Source organism: Sprattus sprattus, assembly GCF_963457725.1.
Source record: "Sprattus sprattus genome assembly, chromosome: 14".
Lineage (NCBI taxonomy): Eukaryota > Metazoa > Chordata > Actinopteri > Clupeiformes > Clupeidae > Sprattus > Sprattus sprattus.
The window spans coordinates 11,680,070-11,700,051 of record NC_137912.1 but is presented as its reverse complement, the minus strand read 5'-3'; the positions used below and the strand labels follow the sequence as shown (position 1 = coordinate 11,700,051).

General features: G+C 43.8%; 3 protein-coding genes across 4 annotated transcripts; 2 read left to right on the top strand and 1 right to left on the bottom strand.

Moving 5' to 3' along the window:
• Positions 1-600: 600 nt before the first annotated feature.
• eef1b2 (eukaryotic translation elongation factor 1 beta 2) lies at positions 601-2,656 on the bottom strand. Its single transcript, XM_080850939.1, has 6 exons — positions 2,494-2,656; positions 1,865-1,987; positions 1,552-1,675; positions 1,312-1,378; positions 931-1,059; positions 601-806 (listed from the first exon to the last, which is right to left on the bottom strand). The coding sequence occupies exons 1-6, from the start codon at positions 2,571-2,573 to the stop codon at positions 652-654; spliced, it is 678 nt and encodes a 225-aa protein (XP_080707065.1). The 5' UTR covers positions 2,574-2,656; the 3' UTR covers positions 601-651.
• Positions 2,657-3,203: 547 nt separating this feature from the next.
• On the top strand, positions 3,204-10,699 carry ndufs1 (NADH:ubiquinone oxidoreductase core subunit S1). The gene is made up of 19 exons (XM_080850849.1): positions 3,204-3,276; positions 3,987-4,069; positions 4,264-4,355; positions 4,578-4,685; positions 4,835-4,911; positions 5,028-5,109; positions 5,240-5,370; positions 5,681-5,866; positions 6,114-6,248; positions 6,496-6,610; positions 6,859-7,004; positions 7,787-7,915; positions 8,047-8,176; positions 8,311-8,471; positions 8,700-8,854; positions 9,083-9,258; positions 9,557-9,691; positions 9,807-9,879; positions 10,222-10,699. The coding sequence occupies exons 2-19, from the start codon at positions 3,991-3,993 to the stop codon at positions 10,311-10,313; spliced, it is 2,202 nt and encodes a 733-aa protein (XP_080706975.1). The 5' UTR covers positions 3,204-3,276; positions 3,987-3,990; the 3' UTR covers positions 10,314-10,699.
• A 632-nt stretch (positions 10,700-11,331) lies between these two features.
• ino80db (INO80 complex subunit Db) lies at positions 11,332-19,733 on the top strand (the record flags this gene model as incomplete). Of its 2 annotated transcripts, XM_080851138.1 has the most annotated exons (10): positions 11,332-11,660; positions 13,352-13,598; positions 14,214-14,899; positions 15,679-15,784; positions 16,122-16,331; positions 16,713-16,822; positions 17,119-17,252; positions 17,921-18,153; positions 18,366-18,523; positions 18,703-19,733. In XM_080851138.1, 9 exons carry the CDS (start codon positions 13,381-13,383, stop codon positions 19,530-19,532), a joined length of 2,685 nt encoding a protein of 894 aa, XP_080707264.1. In that variant the 3' UTR covers positions 19,533-19,733. The 2 variants fall into 2 exon arrangements, with proteins under 2 accessions (XP_080707264.1, XP_080707263.1); XM_080851137.1 differs by lacking the exon at positions 11,332-11,660 and having other exon boundaries at positions 13,342-13,598.
• Positions 19,734-19,982: the final 249 nt, after the last annotated feature.

Here is a 19,982-nt window from a genome sequence, read left to right as displayed (position 1 = left end):
ACCGAGTCAGGACCATCTGTCTTAGTTTCACACAGAACATATAAATCACTTAAAGCAATCCTGCACGTTGTTGTCATGCCATTCAGTGCCCATCGGCATCCGTATTTTCGCTCAACTCTTTCCTGGAATGACGTAAACGGATATTGTCGGAACCCGCCCAATCATGGTCAAAGCCGCAAACCAGGAGTTGTTTTAAACAGCAGGCAGAACTCGAGTAAAACGCTTAAGAATAATATAACGTTAGCAATCACTTCATGTGATCTCGTGAATCTTTGATAGCACAGGTTTACCCTCCGATTGAATAATTCAACTTTATTTTAAATCCTCTGGTCAGCCACGACTGTTCCTTGCCATTTAAATTTAGTTGAACCTGTAATGGAAATGGCTCCCCTGAAGGAAAATGCCAATTAGCTTTCAGAAGTATGTCTCACTAGATCAAATTGCAGACCAAAAGGAGTCACCAGGCTTGAACAGTGGTTAATCAAAAACATCCCATTCCCTACAAGAAAGGGGTCAATATGCACACTCACGCCAAGTTAGTAATGTGGCTAATGTATGAGATGCATCCATAACCGACACAAATAAAAGCACAGGCTCAAGTGTCTTGAAGTGCATTTTTATTGCATGTCTGCAACCATCTGCTTTGGGGCTTTAAATTTTGTTGAAGGCAGCAACATCCACAGACTGCACATAGTCCTCAAAAGCAGTGATCGCCTCTTCCAACTGATCTGTTCCAACTTTGTCATCCTCAACCACGCATCCGATCTGCAGTTTCCTGATGCCGTACCCAACTGGAACCAGCTTGGCTGAGAAGGAAAACGATAGATAAAGAAAATTGATTAGGCCTAGTTCTTAGAGGGAAAGAGCCCTTTCGACCCAAAGAACAAAGTGGCAGCATAGGATATCGAGGATATAAAAAAAAGCTCTTACAGGCCACGGCCCAGACAAGGCCGTCCATCTGAATGGTTCGTACACACTCTTCCATCTTAGCCATGTCCGTTTCATCATCCCAGGGCTTGACGTCCAACAAGATGGAAGACTTGGCGATTAGCGTGGGTTCTGTGTGGACAAGGATGGAAAAAAGGTTACTAGAGTACAAGGCTTTGTAAAAAAAGAAAAAGGAAAAAAAGCTAGACGCGTGGTTGGCAGTGTTCAGAGAAAAAGAATTGTCCATCACAAAATCAGCCGAAAGATGGTGTAAAACTCATCATTAAACCAACCACATGTATGCAGTTCAGTGATGGTTCACTGAAACATTTAACTGAGGAGTGTACAGCCATAATTCATCAAAATCAAACAAAGGACACATACTTTTGGACTTCTTTGCGTTGTAGGCGGCCACCCTCTCCTCAGCGATCCTCTTTGCCTCTTCACTTTCCTGGGGGAAGTGAGATCTTGATTAATCTCAGCAATAGATACCATGAAATGTATGGCTACAACACACTGGTTATCAGTGAGAAAAGTTGTCCATCACAAGTTCAGCCGAAAGATGGTTAAAAGTCATCATTTCACCAGTGGATGTAAGTTCCAACAGAAGAGAGGAAGACATACCTCCTCCTCCTCATCACTGCCAAACAGATCGATGTCATCATCGTCATCATCAGCAGCACCACCGGTTGTGTCTTCTACACCCGCTGGTCCATAATGACCAAGTGCTTTTTTCAGTCCTGGGAGGCTGAAGGAAAAAACATCTTATGCACAATACTTGACCCATTTATCTCTTTATGCATTTTCTGTCTCCAGGTGTGTCAGATTACAATAGGTGTGCATCACATACTCAGGCGAAAGATGGTGTAAATGTTCATCATTACATTTGGGGACATGGTCAAAATTAAGCCTCCACCTTCCCTGGTTTAAGACATACCTGGTCTTCACTTTCTGGAAGGACTTGATATGGTTGTACCAACGCAGAGCATGGCAGAGGTCGGCTGATGGGGCCCCAGAAATTGCGTCGAACACAGCGACGTCGGCTTGAGAGGGGACATACCTGGAAATAAATTGCATAATGAGGTGTATAGTAATAGATTGCTAATAATAGATAAGAACAAACTAAAGTCAGAGCTGCAAGGCAGAGATTTAACTGCAAGTTGTAAGTACAGGGAAATCAGCTCCAAATAATTTAAAGATTGAAATCTGTATTGATATGCATTGCAAATTAATATCAACTTCTCATTAAGACGTCTGTTAAGTAACTTGATATACTAACGTTAGCTGTTAGCTCTAAGACTTTCGGCCTTACAATTAGCAATCAAGCCAAATCCACATCTAAATAGCTCGTAGGCGAAACATTGTGATGAAGGGGATATTAAGCGGTTTAAACACACAAACCTCCCAGTCAACAACGCTAAATATGTGTATGGCTATTGGCCATCTTTCATGTGGCAAGTGATTGCTGTTAGCTTCTGCTAATGTTAGCTAGCTAGTTAGCTGGCAAATCACAACCAGTTATTGTAAATCATGACGATGCGGTCCCTTTCAGGTGGTTTTAATTACCCTTCGATGTAACTTTTGTCGGCCAAAAAGTCATTTAAGACCTTAAGTCCAGTTGGGGATTTCAGATCACCGAAGCCCATTGTTAATGATCTTAGCCGGTTTGCTCGACCTCGTGTGACGACGTGTATCTCCTACCTGCAGGAAGAGCGAAGGGCCGGCGAAGGAAGGAGAGAAAGAATTTATACGCGGGCCCAACTTTACTTGACTCCTCCTATCACATGGAAGCTACTTTTATTTTAACACTCTTCGTCTAGCGAGAGGCTACTATGAAAATACAATTAAACCAACAAAAAAAACTTAATTGGATTCTGAATAAATCTAAAAAGTGTCATCAAAGATATTTGATTTAATGTGCTAGAATCTCAGGTACGGGTTCATAATACTACTGACAGTTATCTTTGTGGAACAAACCTATAGATAAAGGATTGATGTCACCAAATTACTTAATATGCCAGAACCCTTTGTAAATGATCAGCACCTTTATAGAGAAAGAGCGTTTAGCTCTCAACGGAAGTGACGTTTCATCATGAGCGTACACTTTTTTTAATAAAACGTTTTATTTTAAATGTTAAGTAGGTAAATCTATGTAGTCTTTACCTAGAGAAGTATTTATTTATATTTATGATATGTATTATAATGGCATAGACGGCATACATATAACATTTTGTTTTCGGTGTCGTAGTGATTTGTATATTTCCGTTTTACGACAGCTGATTTACGAAATCGCCAAACCTGAATACAACTGTATCGCTGTTCTGGTCTAGAAGGCCAAATAGCGACAAGGTAAGAATATAATAAACACTGAAGTTGAATATGCATGTTCTTAAATGTTGAGATAGAAACAATCATTTGATGGTTGCCAGGAAGGTTTAGAAAAGCATGCATGGGTCGAAAATTAAGTCTAATGTTCCTTCTGTCCTTGACCAGCTACTGCTCAGCTAACCCAGGCTAACCGGTTGCTGTTCGCCTTCAAAATGCAGTATGCTTTTGCTAGCTTACTAGCTCCTTGTCAACAACACAGCTATATGTGACATGCCAACACATTTCTAACGCCAGTCAACACATAACATGACATAGCTTACAAATTGGCATTTATTGCAGCTAATTGGGTTGTCAATATAATTGTCATATTCCCCTTTTTTACGTTTGTCAAATACTAATGGTTTTATGATTTTACGTTACATCTAACCTTCTCTACTTGGTAACCTATCTAGCAAGCTAGCTAAGGCAGCCACCATGATCTCCTAACGTAAATACCTCGTTTTCATACCAGTTAGTTAGTTTGTGGTGCCTAAAACATTTTGATCAGAAGGTTGAATGTATATAGTGTAAAAGTTTCCTTAACCTCTGTATTGGGTTCTTTCTGAAGGTAACCAGCATTCTTGAGGTTGTAGTTACAGTTGTGTAAGCTAGCCACTGGTAGTCTTTGCCATATTGTGTACTGGGCTTCTTTCACTCAAATACATACTTATGTATTGATTTGTCTGTTACAGCGTCATGTTGCGTTTGCCAGCCGTCAGCCGTGCCATAGCGGGGCTGGGCCACTCTAAAACATGCCTGGCCGCATCTAGTAATGGTAAGTTCATCTGATCCCCCGTCTGAGCGCTCAAATATCATTATCATTATCTCAGGTAATATGTATTATATAACCTAATTTAAGTACCATATAATCTGAATATCCAGATACATTTAATCATATTTTCGAATAACTTTGGGGAGCAAACTTTATTTGGAAATCTCTGAAGCTCAAGTGTTGTTTTCCTGTTACAGTTCGCGCATCTGTGCGGGCTGCCAGTAACATGGTTGAGGTGTTTGTTGATGGAAAGCCAATTATGGTGGAGCCTGGTACTACAGTGCTTCAGGTAAATCACTACACTGTTGCAATACCACATGAAATGTTACAATTTGGATGTCTCTAGAGTAACAACCTTGATTGCACTCACTTACTTTTTAACTCACTATTAAAATGGTCTATCAAGAACTGTTGTGAGTTTATGATTTGCTCTTGTGAGAGAAAAATACTTTTACCACAAACCCTTGTCCCTGCATAATAACTCATGACGACAGAATGTCTTTCTCCATAGGCCTGTGAACAGGTTGGCGTGCAGATCCCCCGTTTCTGTTTCCACGAGCGGCTGTCGGTGGCAGGGAACTGCCGTATGTGCTTAGTCGAGATTGAGAGAGCACCAAAGGTAATGCATGAGGGACCTGAATTTGGAAATATATTCTGCTCATTGGACTGAATCCTATTTTCAAGATATTTCTTCTTCACCATAGTATAGGTGGATTCATACACTGTCCTGCCCAATCTCTCATTGTCTGTGTTTCTTTTATTTGACAGCCTGTGGCAGCATGTGCTATGCCTGTTATGAAAGGCTGGAACATTCTGACAAACTCAGAGAAGACACGTAAGGCCAGGTAAGGCAGTACAAAACTGCAAAAACATGCATTTTTTTTTTGCATCTTGTGAATCATACATATTTGTGTATGTATCTCACATCGGTGAAAGTTTTTTTGTGTTCTGTGTTTCTTAGAGAGGGTGTAATGGAGTTCCTGCTGGCAAACCATCCTTTGGACTGTCCAATCTGTGACCAGGGAGGAGAGTGTGACCTCCAGGTAATACAAATGTGATTGCTGGGCGATTTTGAGTGAGGAGCAGCTTTAGGTAACAGTATCTCTATCCACTTTGTACTGGTGTGTCAGTATAAGGGTGATTTAAGGTATTGATTACGTGTCTGATGTACAGGATCAGTCCATGATGTTCGGCACCGACAGGAGCCGTTTTACAGAGGGGAAGAGAGCAGTGGAGGACAAGAACATCGGGCCACTCATCAAGACCATTATGACCCGCTGTATTCAGTGTACACGCTGTGTCCGGTAAGCATATTGCTTGGATCAAGGACAAAAAGTTAACTATTAGCATTAATGCAGGCTCTGCTCTGCTGTAAATCTATATTCGGTATCTCATGATGAATAGGTTTGTCTTGAGAGCTCATGTTTGTGTTTTGACATTGGCGTGTGCTGGTTGACATTGTTTTGACATTGCAGCTTCTTGTTTATTAAAAAGGCACAGATGTAACTATTCTTTGTGTTTTTATTGCTTGTATTGTTGAAAATATATAACACGTGTCAAATCAATATAATACACATTCCATTCTGATGTATTTATTTCTTCTAATGAACACAGCTTTGCCAGTGAGATTGCGGGTGTTGAAGACCTGGGCACAACGGGTAGAGGCAACTCCATGCAGATTGGCACCTACGTGGAGAAAATGTTCAATTCTGAGCTGTCTGGAAATGTGATTGATATTTGTCCCGTTGGAGCGTTGACCTCCAAGCCATACGCCTTCACGTCCCGACCCTGGGAGACCAGGTACGAGTCTAGTTTGGAAATGTTAGGTTACCCTAGTTTTCTCTCTCGCTCTCTCTCTCTATCTTTCACTGACTCTGACACTCACACACACATAGACAGACACACACACACACACACACACACACACACACACACACACACACACTCTCGGTCTGTCTATCATGTACGGTAAGGTCAAGGTCACCTGTTGTGTCTGCAAGTGTGAACTGCAGCCTCTTTCCAATGCTTCACTTGTTTACTCCCACAGGAAGACCGAGTCCATAGACGTGATGGATGCTTTGGGCTCTAATATTGTGCTGAGCACCAGAGGAGGGGAGGTCATGAGAGTCTTGCCCCGGCTCAATGAAGATGTTAATGAGGAGTGGATCTCTGACAAGACCAGGTAGGCCTTGGCTCTGGCATGCTCTGTGATGCCAGCATATTTCTGAAAGTTTGGAGTAGCCTTTGGAATTTTTGAGGGGCAGCAGCTACGTCTGTTGTTCATGTACTTCACGTATGTGTGTTTATATAAAAAAAAAAAAAAAAATGAACTGCAGTTCAATAGTTGATCAAAAGTTACGGAGGTATTGGTAACAATCATCGTAGGAATAGTACAATGGTTGATGTCCTTTCTTTCTCCCTTCCACCAGGTTTGCTTATGATGGCCTGAAGAGGCAGCGTCTGACCCAGCCTATGGTGAAAGATGCCTCTGGACAGCTGATTGCCACATCCTGGGAGGATGTGCTCACTCGTGTGGCTGGAGTAGTAAGTTCATCAACATAGGACATTTGTGGATGTCTGTTCGTGTTGTTTTCAGGCCCATTTATAACTAGTAAGAAATTGTCATTTATGTATAAGAGGTATGTTGAAAATGGGTAGATTCTTGTCTGTGGCGTATCTACGCATCATTGAACATAAAATCTTAGATTATGACTGTCTGCGTGTGTTAAATAAGCTGTGAAAAGATGAACTGAAAATCCCAATGATAAAAAAGTTGTGTTTGAATCCTGCAGCTCCAGACCGTACAGGGGAGTGAGGTGGCAGCCATCGCCGGTGGCTTGGTCGATGCTGAGTCCCTTGTAGCACTGAAGGATCTGCTGAACCGTCTCAACAGCGACAACCTCTGCACCGAAGAGGTCTTCCCCATGTCCGGGGCTGGGTAAGTCCACAGCTGGGCAGGATTCTATGAATGTATTTGGCTTATGAATGCCTGTGTGAGTAATGTGTTTACTATTTGTAATGTATGGTTTTTGGCTTGGGGTTTGCAATTTCAGCTTTTGAAGTGGGTATTTTTTTTCCAGCCAAATAACTGCTGGACTTGAATAGTTAGTGGAGAGATTTTGAACAGAATGCTATGTGTCCACAAAGATAGTTGCTGGATAAATGATCATCATCTTCAAGTTCATGGTGTTGTTCTGGATGTATTTGTATTGTTAACTTTAAAGTTGATGCGGGACCTCAAGGTTTGATTTGCATTGTCTGAATCAAGTCGTATTTGATATGCCCACACATAGCCTAGTATTTTTATGTGAACGGTTTGGAATTTGACTTCTCTTTATACTTTGTTGATAAAATAAGGAGATGGGTGCTGTGATTTGTGTTGTTGTCCTCCCAGTAGAGAAGGAAATATGTTTGCCTGACAGCACTGTCAGTAGTGCAGTTGGGTGATCACAGGTGTTGATTGAGGGAAACACATTCAAGTACACTTTGATTAAGAAACAAAGTTGCAGAAACCCACCTCAGTTTAATTTAGTCTAATTCCAAATCCACTTGGTTGTAACAACCTTTGAGTACAGCCTTTATAGGTTAATTATACACAAGAATTTACAGATCTCTGGAGGAATCACCTGTATCAGACAGATCTATAGGCCACAGTGTGATCCTCACCAGACCTTGAATGTGTAAGTGTCCTGTCTGAGCTCTCTCCCCTGTGCTCTGCAGTACTGACCTGCGTTCCAACTATCTGCTGAACTCTCGCATCGCCGGCATCGAGGAGTGTGATCAACTGCTGCTTATTGGGACCAACCCACGCTTCGAGGCCCCACTGTTCAATGCACGTATCCGCAAGAGGTACTGTCAGAAATAATCGCACACATGTACACCCCCACACACACCAGGTTGTTATAAAATAATATGAAATGAATATAGAGAAGAATCTTGATCAGAAGTATGAGCGTTAATGAGGTTTTAAAATGTCTCAGCTGGCTTCACAACGAGCTGCAGGTGGCAATGGTGGGACATGAGGTGGACCTGAGCTTCTCATATGATCACTTGGGCGAGTCCACACAGGTGCTGAAGGACATTGCCGCTGGCACGCACCCTTACTGCAAGGTAAACTACCGGTCTTGTGCACAGCCACATTGGAGGCTTTTCTGAATCTGATGTGTGGAAGAATAATTTGGGAAAGACAATCACGTCATTTCTAGAGCGAGGCGTTTCTGATCATTTGCCCCTTCCGTTGCCAGGTGTTGAACCAGGCCAAGCGTCCAGTGGTGGTGGTCGGCAGTAGCACGCTGCAGAGGGCTGATGGGGCCGCCATAATGAACGCAGTCTCCACCATTGCTCAGAATGCCCGCGCAAGTAGTGGCGTGGACGAAGGATGGAAGGTCCTGAATGTACTGCACAGGTCTGCCACACGCACACTCACATGTTCTGTTGTTGCATTTAGAACTACATGACGGGGAATCCTTCATACTGTTACAGCAAACTTAAAGATATTTCTGTCATGTTGTAGATCTGCATACGTTTGTGTGCGATGGAGTGGAGCATAGTACAATCAGACTAATAGAGCCAACTGCTTTGATCGGAAGCTCACTTACTGACTGGCGGGAATGTGTTTGTGATTGACTGACAGAGTGGCCAGTCAGGTTGCAGCCCTGGATCTGGGCTACCAGCCAGGGGTGGAGGCCATTAGGAAGGCCAAGCCCAAGGTGCTGTTCCTGCTTGGGGCTGACAGTGGCTGCATCACTCGCCAAGATCTACCGAAAGACAGCTTCATCATCTACCAGGGTTGGTTCAGTGGGAAAAAATATGCATGGCATGCACACACACAAACAACAATCACATGGACACATGTAGATAGTTGCACATAAACTAAGTTATACTTACATGCACAGGCACACTACACACCAATACTGACTTCTTTTTAATTCATTTGTTGGATTGGTGGAGGAGTGTGATATTCCAAAGATTCCATATCTTAAGTGTGTTACCCATCTCTTGCTCACTGATGTACAGGTCACCACGGCGATGTGGGAGCCCCAATGGCGGACGTCATTCTGCCCGGCGCAGCGTACACCGAGAAGAACAGCACCTATGTCAACACAGAGGGTCGTGCCCAGCAGACCCGGGTTGCTGTGACCGCACCTGGCATGGCCCGTGAGGACTGGAGGATAATAAGAGCTGTGTCTGAGGTATTCACACGCAAACTCGCACATGCACAGAAGCTCGTACGCTTCTGAAGAGCAAGTACACTCACATGTGCAAGGAATAGTAACAGCTAGAGTTTACCTTTTTATATTAATTATATTTGGGTCTGCTTTACTCTATCCCCACATTGAGGTATAACCAACATAAGTCATGTATGGGGGTAATTTGGTGGGATGGACTAAAACATGAGCAGGCATGCACACTGTTTTAAACCCTCTCACACACACACAAACACACCTGTTGTGTTGCGTGTATGCTGATGTGTATGTATCCGTGTCTTAGTTGGCTGGTATCACACTGCCCTACGAAACACTGGAAGAGGTGAGGGGCCGACTGGAAGAAGTGTCTCCCAACCTGGTACGCTACGACGATGTGGAGCAGGCTAACTACTTCAAGCAGGCCAACGAACTCTCACAGGTCCGCCATTGTAACCACAAAATTTCTAACACTACATCTGCAACCTTGTTGACTTCACTTCAAGTCGCTATGCCTACACCTGTCAGTCTTATGTGTGTGGGTTTTTCTTTCTCAGTCTGTGGATCAAACATTACTGGCTGAACCCCTGGTCCCTCTTCAGATAACCGTGAAAGACTTCTACATGACTGGTACCTTTTTTGTTTCTTTGTGTAATGGTATTTCTAAATAGAACAGTTGTTTTTCTGTCCAGCGTTTTCTTTGAATAATATGTATGTCAGTGATATGTTGGAATGTAATTATTAATAATAATAAGATAATAATATAGCCTGAAAATGTAGGTGTCAATACTACAGACCAGTCTGGTTTGACTTCATACAGGTGATGTTAAACCTGTGATGTCAGATTGGTAGTTTGATGGTCTGACCGCTTTTTTTATCTAGTTAGTACTTGACTAGTACAGCGTCTGGTGAGGCTCTACGTGCAAGTTTTTAATAAAGGTTTGAGCGTAATTCTGATTGTCTTTCCCTTAGATTCCATCAGCCGTGCATCCCAGACAATGGCCAAGTGTGTGAAAGCTGTAACTGAGGGAGCAGATGCCATTGATGAGCCGTCTATTTGCTAGAATACATCGTTGTCTGTCCAATCAAATGCATACCTGTGTGAGACCTCTGTCCTTAAGCCAAACCTACAACATAAATTCACATGCACATGAACATGCACAAATACTTCGTTACTATCACCTTAAACACACCTCACAAGTGTGTCCAATGTTCCATGCCATCTCTGACCTGCAGTCTCTCAGAACTGGGTTTGTTGAAGTAGTTCATATACAACAGTGTGACATTTTATTCTTGCTTTATATATTTAAGTGTGGTATGCTTAAGCAACAAATGTCATTGTAAAGATTTCATTCCCAAGTGAAAGTCGTGGGGCGCAGCTTTGTTAAAGAAAGCTTATACAAAAGTGAATATTAATAAAACTATTATTAAAGTTGACCCGCTGACAGTGTTCTTATGTTTCATATTTTTTATATGGCTCAGCCCTGAAACATATTGTTGAAACAAAGTGTCTCTGAGTGAATTTGTGTTGATATCAGAATCCTATAGAAATATACACATCTATGACCTGTTTTGCAACATTGTTGCCAGTAACAAAACACTGTCTGCATTTCCACTGAGAGGCAGCAAAGGGGATGGGGTTATTTTTCTTTATTTTTGCAGTACCCCAATGTGTGTGTAAAAAAAAAAACAGCAAAACCCTTTTTATTATATGTTTTGTAAAGGCCTTTTAGTGATGATCGTTGGGTGATGTGATGTCATCGGAGTTAGGCGTAAGACGATGAACTGTCGACTCGGGAGAGATACCCCTCAACTCATGTCAAGCACGACAGGTTTAATTAAACACAATGAGTTGGATTTCCCCGTCAGTATCGCAACCATAAGTTGCTTTGTTTAGTCTCTGCATCAAATACATGACTACTTTAAAATTAGGAGCCGTCGTTCCGGTACAATATCTCTACAAAGTTAATTTCCAATATGGTTGCAAAGGTTGTTGTTGTACTGTTGCCTGTTGTCATGTCCCCGCAGTGCCTGTAGTAGGCTTGTGCTGTGAGAAGCCTCACATCCGATGACAAAACCAACACCCCCTTGTCGTTGTATACGGACAGTTGTTACTCAAATAATCGACACTAAAATGCATTCGGTGTCCGAGCAAATTTTAAGGCATGGAGATAAGAAGGTAATCGCTCGGTAAAAACCTTAAACTGGCGATAGAAGCGCCCCATAGGGTATAATAGCTGTTTCTAGGTAGCGCTGGTGGTGAATAGCGTATTAGGCACTGAAGAATCAAAGGAAGACGAGGCTAACGCAAAGCACCGGGCTCGAGCTGAGGACATCCTACCTAGTGCGCAGAAAAAGCCGTCTGAAGCTCTACGCGAGGTCTGGGGATTACATGGTGTGACAGGCCAACGGTAACATTTATTTCCATTTCTGTTGAAATGCTGCTTAGATTTGCATACAAAAACACGCATTGTACAAATACAATTACAAACAGTCGACTGATTTTGGGTTTTTCTGAACGATTTTTTTTTTTTCAAAATAGTGTTTACTAGTTTTACAAATGGATTACTTTCGTCAAATATTTAAAGAGTCGTCGATATATTTAAAACAATATTTTTTAACGGTTGCATAAACCAGACATTTGTCTTATGCATTTATAAATCCGTCTTTACAGTTCTTTGAACCCCTTAAATAACTAAACGTTCCTTGTTACGTTAATTAAGCTAACCAGGCTAGCTAAAGCTAGTTGTGCATTAGCTAGCAAGATAGCTATTACTTATTTCCGCTTCCTGATCCGTCGAGATTTTATCGCTCCTTTTAGTTTTTAAAATGTAATTTTTAGGGTATTAAAATATTGGTTCATATGTTTGAGTATTCAAATTAACTATATCGTTATCGTTCTACATAACATAAAAGTGGGCGGACAGCCTGTCCACCATCCTCTTGCGTTTTTAGAAGTTGCTAAGCATGACAAGTACCTTGCCTGTCTAGTAATATTTGTGAACCACAAGCGTAACGTCTCTGGTAACACTACAGCACTTGAACTGATAGATCTTTTTTCAGAGCTGTGACTCACCTATTACGTTTTGACCGTTTCAATTAGGTTAGTTGTCGAAGTATGTAACTCAACGCTACCCCTTTTTCGTTATAAACACATCAGGTTACCTATGTGGACAGTTTTCTTTTTAATATCCGTACATTTTTGGATACTATTATTATGATTTACATGATGAACTGACAGTCAATTGTAACAAAACGTGTTCTCACAATTGCAAGGAAAACATTGAAGAGTTCTCCAATTATTGGATCAGCTCTGGGTCTTTCATATAAATATAATTTCACAAACGTCAACGAAAAACTTTTTCTTCAAAAATAATTTAATTTCCCGTACATTGCAATTGATAGGCTACATAAACGTACAGGGGCACATTACCCGCCTTCCAGCCCAAAAAATTATCATCGATCAGGTCCGATTTTAATAGTCTGTCCAAACTTGACAGGTGCAGATTGTTGATCCCAGGTCCATAAAGGATCGATAGTTAACCGAGGTTTTAGAAATCAATAAACTGGCTCTGGTGCATGGGTGAAAAGTTCCCTGAAAACTGTTCATGAATCATATAAAAGCGACACTTTCAAACTCTTGTCAGAAAAAAAGCTTGGGTCTTCACTGTCAAAAAGAAATGCCTACTGTGTTTCACATTCCTTGACATTGGTCAGCCAATTATTCAACCCCGTTTTAGTTTTTGGAATGTGTAGTAGTGTTGTGTATATGTAGTCCTGTTCAATGTGGTGAGGGTCTGGACCACATGATAGCAGGTGATTCGAAAGCATCTGGCCCTGATCCGGTATGAATCTATTCCAGAGCCATTATCTTAGGACAGCTGCTGATGAGAACCTCGCCCATCTAACTGCTCACACAGTATCGGATCAGGCTTTTTTTTTTTTTTTTTTTTTTTTTTAATATGGCTGCACTGTTGATATTCAGGCGCAACAGTGTGGCCCAAGTACCCAAGCAATAATAGGCTTATGCCAACATGTGTGTTTACTGTCCCCTCAGAAGTAATTGATCCTCATCTTACCTTGTCCCCTTACATGTGTGCAGCTAATGTGCTCCAACACTCAAGGCGCGGGATGTATGAAGGCAAACACATCCACTACTCGGAGCTGGACCACAAGCCCCTCTGCTCCTACAGCCCCAAGCTGTGCAAGCAGCGACGCCTCAATGGCTACGCCTTCTGCATACGCCACGTGCTGGAGGACAGGAGTGCTCCCTTCAGGCAGTGCGAGTATGTGGCCAAGTACAATAGCCAGCGCTGCACCAACCCCATTCCCAAAGCAGAAGATCGCAGGTTTGTTTTTGTGTCTGTGTGTGTGAGAAAGTTCAGGATCTGAATGTTTAATGCACTCAATGCCTTGTAATCCTGTGATGTTACCAGTTAGTTAACTACTATATACTCTATGAAAGTTAGTTCAGTTAGTTGTAGTTGGCAGTCTACCCCTCATCTGGTATTGCATGATTGCATTCACTGTACCTCAACTGCAAATCTTACCATTGTAAAGTAATGTGTTAGGAAAGTTTGCAAACATGTTTCCATTCAGATTACTAAAGCATGCTTTGGATATATTGGTTTTGAATATTACACTGAGACCTGGTGAAGACTTACTAAGGTCTCAGGTTTGTTTGGCCGTTTATAGAGCCTTCTGTAGAATTAGGAACAAACAGGAAGCTTATTTCCTGATGCAGGCATGTGACCTGCTGTTGCCACAATTGTAACTGACATCAACTGGCATCGAATTATTTATTCCGGGAATTATTTAGATTGAGGAAAAAAAAAACTTGGTATGTAATCTAGGCTGAACTATTTCAAACATTTGTCTTTTCTTGTGATGTGCATTGCCAGTGCCATGGTCAAGCAATTTAGGTTAGAAAAGGAATACTTAATGCCTGATTGTCTGATTGTCAGGTACTGCAATAGCCACCTGCAAGTCATGGGCGTCCTTCCCAAGAAGGAGCGCAAGAAGAGGCACGACTCCTTGGAATCGCTGGCCCTCAACATCACTGTTCCCTCTCTGGCACTGAAGACACCCAATGGACTGGACCACCTACCCCCTTCTCCACCCCAATCCCTCCCCTCCTTTCTGTCGCTGGACCCCTTTGGACTGTGTGGGGGTGTAGGCGTGGCTCAGACGGAGACCTGGCTACAGAAGAAACCTTCTCAGGGTAGGCAGAACCCCAACCCCAAACAGAAGCCAGTCAGAGAGGCAGAGCCAGCCAGGCCATCTCCCCTGCCACCCACACCCAGCCGTTTGGCTGTTCATCTCTCGCAGCAAATGAGCACGCAGCAAAAGCCGTTAGTCCCTCCCGCTTCCGTGTCCATCACGTCTTACTCAGCCGGACTTCAGCAGAGTTCATGCAAGTCTGTTCCAGCTCAGACCCACATGAGTTCAGCTTCCTCCAATCAAACACAGGAACTGGGCCCCAGGCCTGCTCCGAACAGGATGTCAGCCCCTCTCATGCCAGCTACCCTGCCCACCAACACCAGTGCCATCTCACCTGGGCGCCTGTCGATGACACCTGGGAGGCTAACGCTGCTGCAGAAGGTCATGGAGGAGCACTCAAGCAAACCCAGCGACCTACACACACATTATGGTGAGTCTTTACAAAGACCAGCGACCTACACACACATTATGGTGAGTCTTTACAAAGACCAGCGACCTACACACACATTATGGTGAGTCTTTACAAAGACCAGCGACCTACACACACCTTATGGTGAGTCTTTACAAAGACCAGCGACCTACACACACATTATGGTGAGTCTTTACAAAGACCAGCGACCTACACACACATTATGGTGAGTCTTTACAAAGACCAGCGACCTACACACACATTATGGTGAGTCTTTACAAAGACCAGCGACCTACACACACATTATGGTGAGTCTTTACAAAGCCCAACTCTTCAAAACTATAAAGACGACTCAGAGAGCATAGACCTCCGTCAAGGCCAAATGCCATTTATTCCAATGTTTACAAAAGCAGAAAATAATTAGTGTATCGCCTCTCAATCCGGATCTTATCCTAAATTGAACGGGGCCTTCCTTGGCCCATGGTTCACTCTATCACCAAATTTCATGAAAATCCGGCTGGTGGTTTTTCGGTAATCCTGCTGACAAACAGACATACAGCACCTCCTTTGCAGATGTAATAATTAATATGGACATGAGGATACCTTTGATTGTGGATTTTGTGATTATAACTATAATTATATTTGTGATCTTCCATTCATGCACCTTCCTCTCCTCAACTAGGTTTGGGCTCAGACTCCTTTATAGCTACTAGGGGACAGGCTGGTTTTCTTGGATTTAACAGCCTGTGTTGCCAGTATTAAGGAGGCTGAATCTAATAGGACTAAATGTTTTGCAACAGGTCTAGACTGGTCTGAGGACAGCGCTGCGGAGGATGACGATGTGGAGGTGGCAAGGGTTGCATCCTATCAGTACTGGAGGCTTCAGGCGAGACACTCAGAAGAGAGGTACGTCGGCCAGCTCTTATTAACCCTCAAGCCTGAACAACAGGTTTTTTTTTTCATAATATATATGTAAACATTACTGATGCACTCTCTCTGAGAAATAAATACTCTCTAAATAAATTAATACTAATTACAAAAGAATTGGCTTTGCTCCTCACATTTCTACACATCATTGCATTTTTGTGCGTGCCTTGTGTGACCTATTGAATGTTTGCAAGAATGTCCTTGTCAAATGTCCGTGAAATGAGGTATCGAGCTGTACACGTGCTCAATAACCCTTCTCAGTTTATATTCCGGTTAGTTTATACTGACTGTGTTTTTAATTGTTTTCCCCCCTCAGTGCTCAGGGTTGTAGCTCTCGCAGCCAGCGTGTGGCGGGGCTGGCCTCTTACCTGCAGCAGAAGTACACGCACCTGCGCCGGGAGGACAGCGCCCTGCGGCGCCACAGGAAGTCCCAGCGGGTCCTGCGAGAGGCTCTGGTCCAGGCAGCCAACCGGGACCCCAGCGAGACGGCCGAGTTCTTGCAGACAGCGAACACAAAGGCCTCAAGGTAAATGTCACTCACTCACACACACACACACATGGATACAGACACACACACACACACACACACACACACACACACACATGGATACAGACACACACACGCGCACACACACACACACACACACACACACACACACATACATGGATACAGACACACATAGACACACTCATTCACTCAGTGATGTTATTTCAAAGAGACACACATCTATGTCCGCATCATTCAGATATCTCAAAATGCCAGTGGCCTCCTTCTTAAGTTCAAATACACAACCACGTACATACTACTCAGCTCCGATCAATACATACAAATCAACTTGTGTGCCTCGTGCACGGTGAATGTTGTGTATGTTGCACCTCTGATTGCTGTTAACTATTGTCTCTCCAGTACCAGTCTGTCATGGAAGCAGAACTCTAAAGCGGGACTCTGTTCTGGCGGCACCAAGAGCGAGCTGTGTCGGAACGGGGCTCTGCCCTTTACACAACACTGTTTCCAGCGTATCCTTTCACCTGGTCCCGAACCAGCAGAGCCGAGTGCATAGCGCTGATACAGGTCCCGGGTGCCCATGTGGATAATAAGGCATCAGCCTAATTAACAAAAATCAGCGGGATGTAGAGCTTGATCCCCAAGCTAAAATAATGACCAGCCTGACATAAATGCCTCAGTCTTGATGTGTGGTTTTCACATGCACCGAGCCATGCATATAATAATAGTTTATAAAGTAGCATATAGACATTGCAGTGCTGTGTGTTTGTGTGCCCCTTGCATTCTCCTTGACCTTCGACCCCTACAGACATTCTGTCAAATGGCTCCCAGCAGCTCTTCAATAGCTGTACAGCGCGCTTCGCAGACGGGGCGCAATGTTCCGTTCCTGTCTTTGACATCACGCACCAGACACCACTCTGTGATGAACATGCCAAGAAAATGGTGAGCTGAATTCTTCATCTGATCTCCATAAGCCACTGAGGGTAGTCTAAAGCATGATGCATACTAGCACTTATCGTAATGGTGTTAAGTATCGGACGGCGTGTGCTATAGGCAAACGTTTGCGTCATGTTAACCCATTATTAAACTGGGCGTATCGATTGTTAATCCATTATTAAACTTAGCATTTTGATTGTTTAACAGAATGGCCGATGTTTGACACTGTCCGATAACTGACATAGCTACGCTTGCGTTTCAGTGTGTTTGAGCACGTTATGTCCCAGTTTCTCAGATGGACTTAAAACCTTGCCCTCAATCAAACTGCTTTCTGAATGGAGGTTAAATAGTCAGATTTCACCCATGCCCAAACTCCCATCTCGTTCCCTCTATGCTTTATTTGACAATAAAGAAAAAGATGATAAACTTGATTATTTAAAATTCTACATCAACAAATTCAGAAGGTAAACCCTTAAAATGGGTAAGTCACTGTAGAGATGCTGTGCTCATTTATTTTGTCGAAGTTTGGGTCTATGATGGCTTTTCATTGCCCCCCTACCTCACTACGTATATTGCCCATTACTTCTACCCTCATCCTGGTTGTTCATCCACCATAAATGTGAAGGCACTTCTTAACTGAACTGCCCATGTGTCCTGCCTCTGCTTCTGCTCAGGATAATTTCCTGCGCGGGGATGTGAGTCGCCGCATGTACCATCAGCAGCAGCAGCAGCAACAGCAGAGGAAGCCCCTGCGGAAACCCAAGGCAGCCGCCCTCACCAAGAAGCACAAGAAGAAGGGCAAGAGAGGGCCACGGCGTCCCCAGAAGCCAATCCCCCCTGCACTGCCCCAGGGCTACCTGGGAATGCCCTCCGCACTTAGTGTCCCCTCACAGTCCTCTAGCATCAGGTGAGTTTGAATTTGGTCTCAGGCATGGAGCCAAGCCCAAAATGACAGCAGGTTTATGTCATCTCTCATATGATCCTTTCCATTTTGAGCCTATGATCTTTTTTATCTTTGTTTCTACCTTGCATGCTTGAACTTTGATCACATTGGAAGATGATAATGCATGTTTATACTTCAGCATGTATGGTTTGTAATAATTTTTTTATTTTATTTAGAAGCCCATTGACCCCAGACCTAAGCACGGATGAATTCCCTGATGACATCCACAATGATATCCATGACATGTCACATGAATTGGAGCTCAACCAGGAAGACTTCTCCGATGTTCTTCCAAGGCTACCAGATGATCTGCAAGACTTTGACTTGTTTGAAGGTGCATTTCATAAATCTTCTTCTCTTTCCTATGACCTAATGTTAATCTTTATCTCTTGTGTCTTTACTTCGGGTTAGTTCTTTTTGTGTATTAATTTCCATTTGGTCTGTATTCGTTGCTTATCCATCCTTGGTGCAGTCACTAAACAATAACAAATACTTTTGTGTGTTTATGCACAGCTGCAGGCAAGACCAGCGAGCTTCTACCCACTTCAGAAGAGGCTGATGAGCTGGTGCGCGTGCTACAGGCCATGGGCTCCTACCCAGAATCCCTTGCGTGCCTGAGTGGCATGGGCGATCTGGGCCACCCGGAGGGCGTGGAGTCCAGGTCCCTGCAGGGTGGTGTGGTTGACCTCCTGAGCTCGCGCCTCTCCGCAGACACCTTCTCCAGCCTGGACCTGGACCCCACCCTTCTCCACCCTACGGACGATGGCTTTCCCCCGTCGCCACTCTCGCCTCAGCCCCCCCTCACGCCCCCGTCCTCAGAGCCCAACTCCACAGTCCTCTCCGATGGCACCTTTATCCGCAGGCATTCCTCACACCGTGCAGCTGATGGGAGCAGCAGCAGCAGTAGCAGCAGCAGCAGTGGTGCCGCCTGTCACATTGACTTGCACAGGCTCCAGGACCCCAGTTCTGTCCCTTGGAGCGGCCTGCCTCTGAGCCTCACTGACGCTCCTCCCTTTCACAGCCTGGTTGGCTCGGAGACCCTACTGCTGTCCACTGCCCTCTCCACACCGCCGGCCCCCCTGCCCCCAGGCCCATGCCAGCCCACGTCGCCCCTCTCTGCGCTACCCCAGAGCAGCCTGACCGCCGCCCTTAACCCCTCCGACATCCTCTTCATCTCCTCCTCCTCTGCCTACACCTACACCTCCACCTCCCCGCCTCATGATGCTTTCTATTCCTTAGCCTCCCTCAAGCATCCCTCTCCCCTACTGCTGAGCCACTGCGGAATCCCCACCGACCTTCAGCCGTACCACAGCTCACCAGCGCCCCCGATGGACCAAGCGTAAAAATGCAAACCCCATCTTGCCTCACTAGATCAGCCCAATCACAGCTACAGAGAGAAGACCGTTGGTTACAGCACACACAGTATTCAGGGATCATGTTACAGATTATAAGTGTCAGGGGTCTGTCTGGTAACTTTAGTTTTTAGATCATTTTCTCGTTGGTCGTACAGTGTCTTTTCTTGTCACACGAAGTATATAAGTGTATATATACAGCCGCGGAAAAAATTAAGAGACCACTTCAAAATTATTAGTTTCTCTGGTTTTACTATTTATTGGTATGTGTTAAAGTAAAATGTACATTTTTGTTTTATTCTATAACCTGCTGGCAACATTCCTACCAAATTTCAAATAAAAATATTGTCATTTAGATAATTTATTTGCAGAAAAATGGCAATTGGTCAAAATAGCAAAAAAGATGCAGTGTCTTCAGATCTCGAATAATGCAAAGAAAAC

What these genes read in the sequence shown, in the direction of transcription:
- eef1b2 (XM_080850939.1), bottom strand. Translation starts at nt 2,573, where the DNA reads ATGGGCTTCGGTGATCTGAAATCCCCAACTGGACTTAAGGTCTTAAAT. An exon ending in GACAAAAGTTACATCGAAGG is followed by an intron (nt 1,988 to 2,493) that starts GTAATTAAAACC and finishes ATTTATTTCCAG; the next exon opens with GTATGTCCCCTCTCAAGCCG. An exon ending in GCAGTGATGAGGAGGAGGAG is followed by an intron (nt 1,379 to 1,551) that starts GTATGTCTTCCT and finishes CACTTCCCCCAG; the next exon opens with GAAAGTGAAGAGGCAAAGAG.
- ndufs1 (XM_080850849.1), top strand. Translation starts at nt 3,991, where the DNA reads ATGTTGCGTTTGCCAGCCGTCAGCCGTGCCATAGCGGGGCTGGGCCAC. An exon ending in GAGGAGAGTGTGACCTCCAG is followed by an intron (nt 5,110 to 5,239) that starts GTAATACAAATG and finishes TCTGATGTACAG; the next exon opens with GATCAGTCCATGATGTTCGG. An exon ending in CAGTGTACACGCTGTGTCCG is followed by an intron (nt 5,371 to 5,680) that starts GTAAGCATATTG and finishes TAATGAACACAG; the next exon opens with CTTTGCCAGTGAGATTGCGG.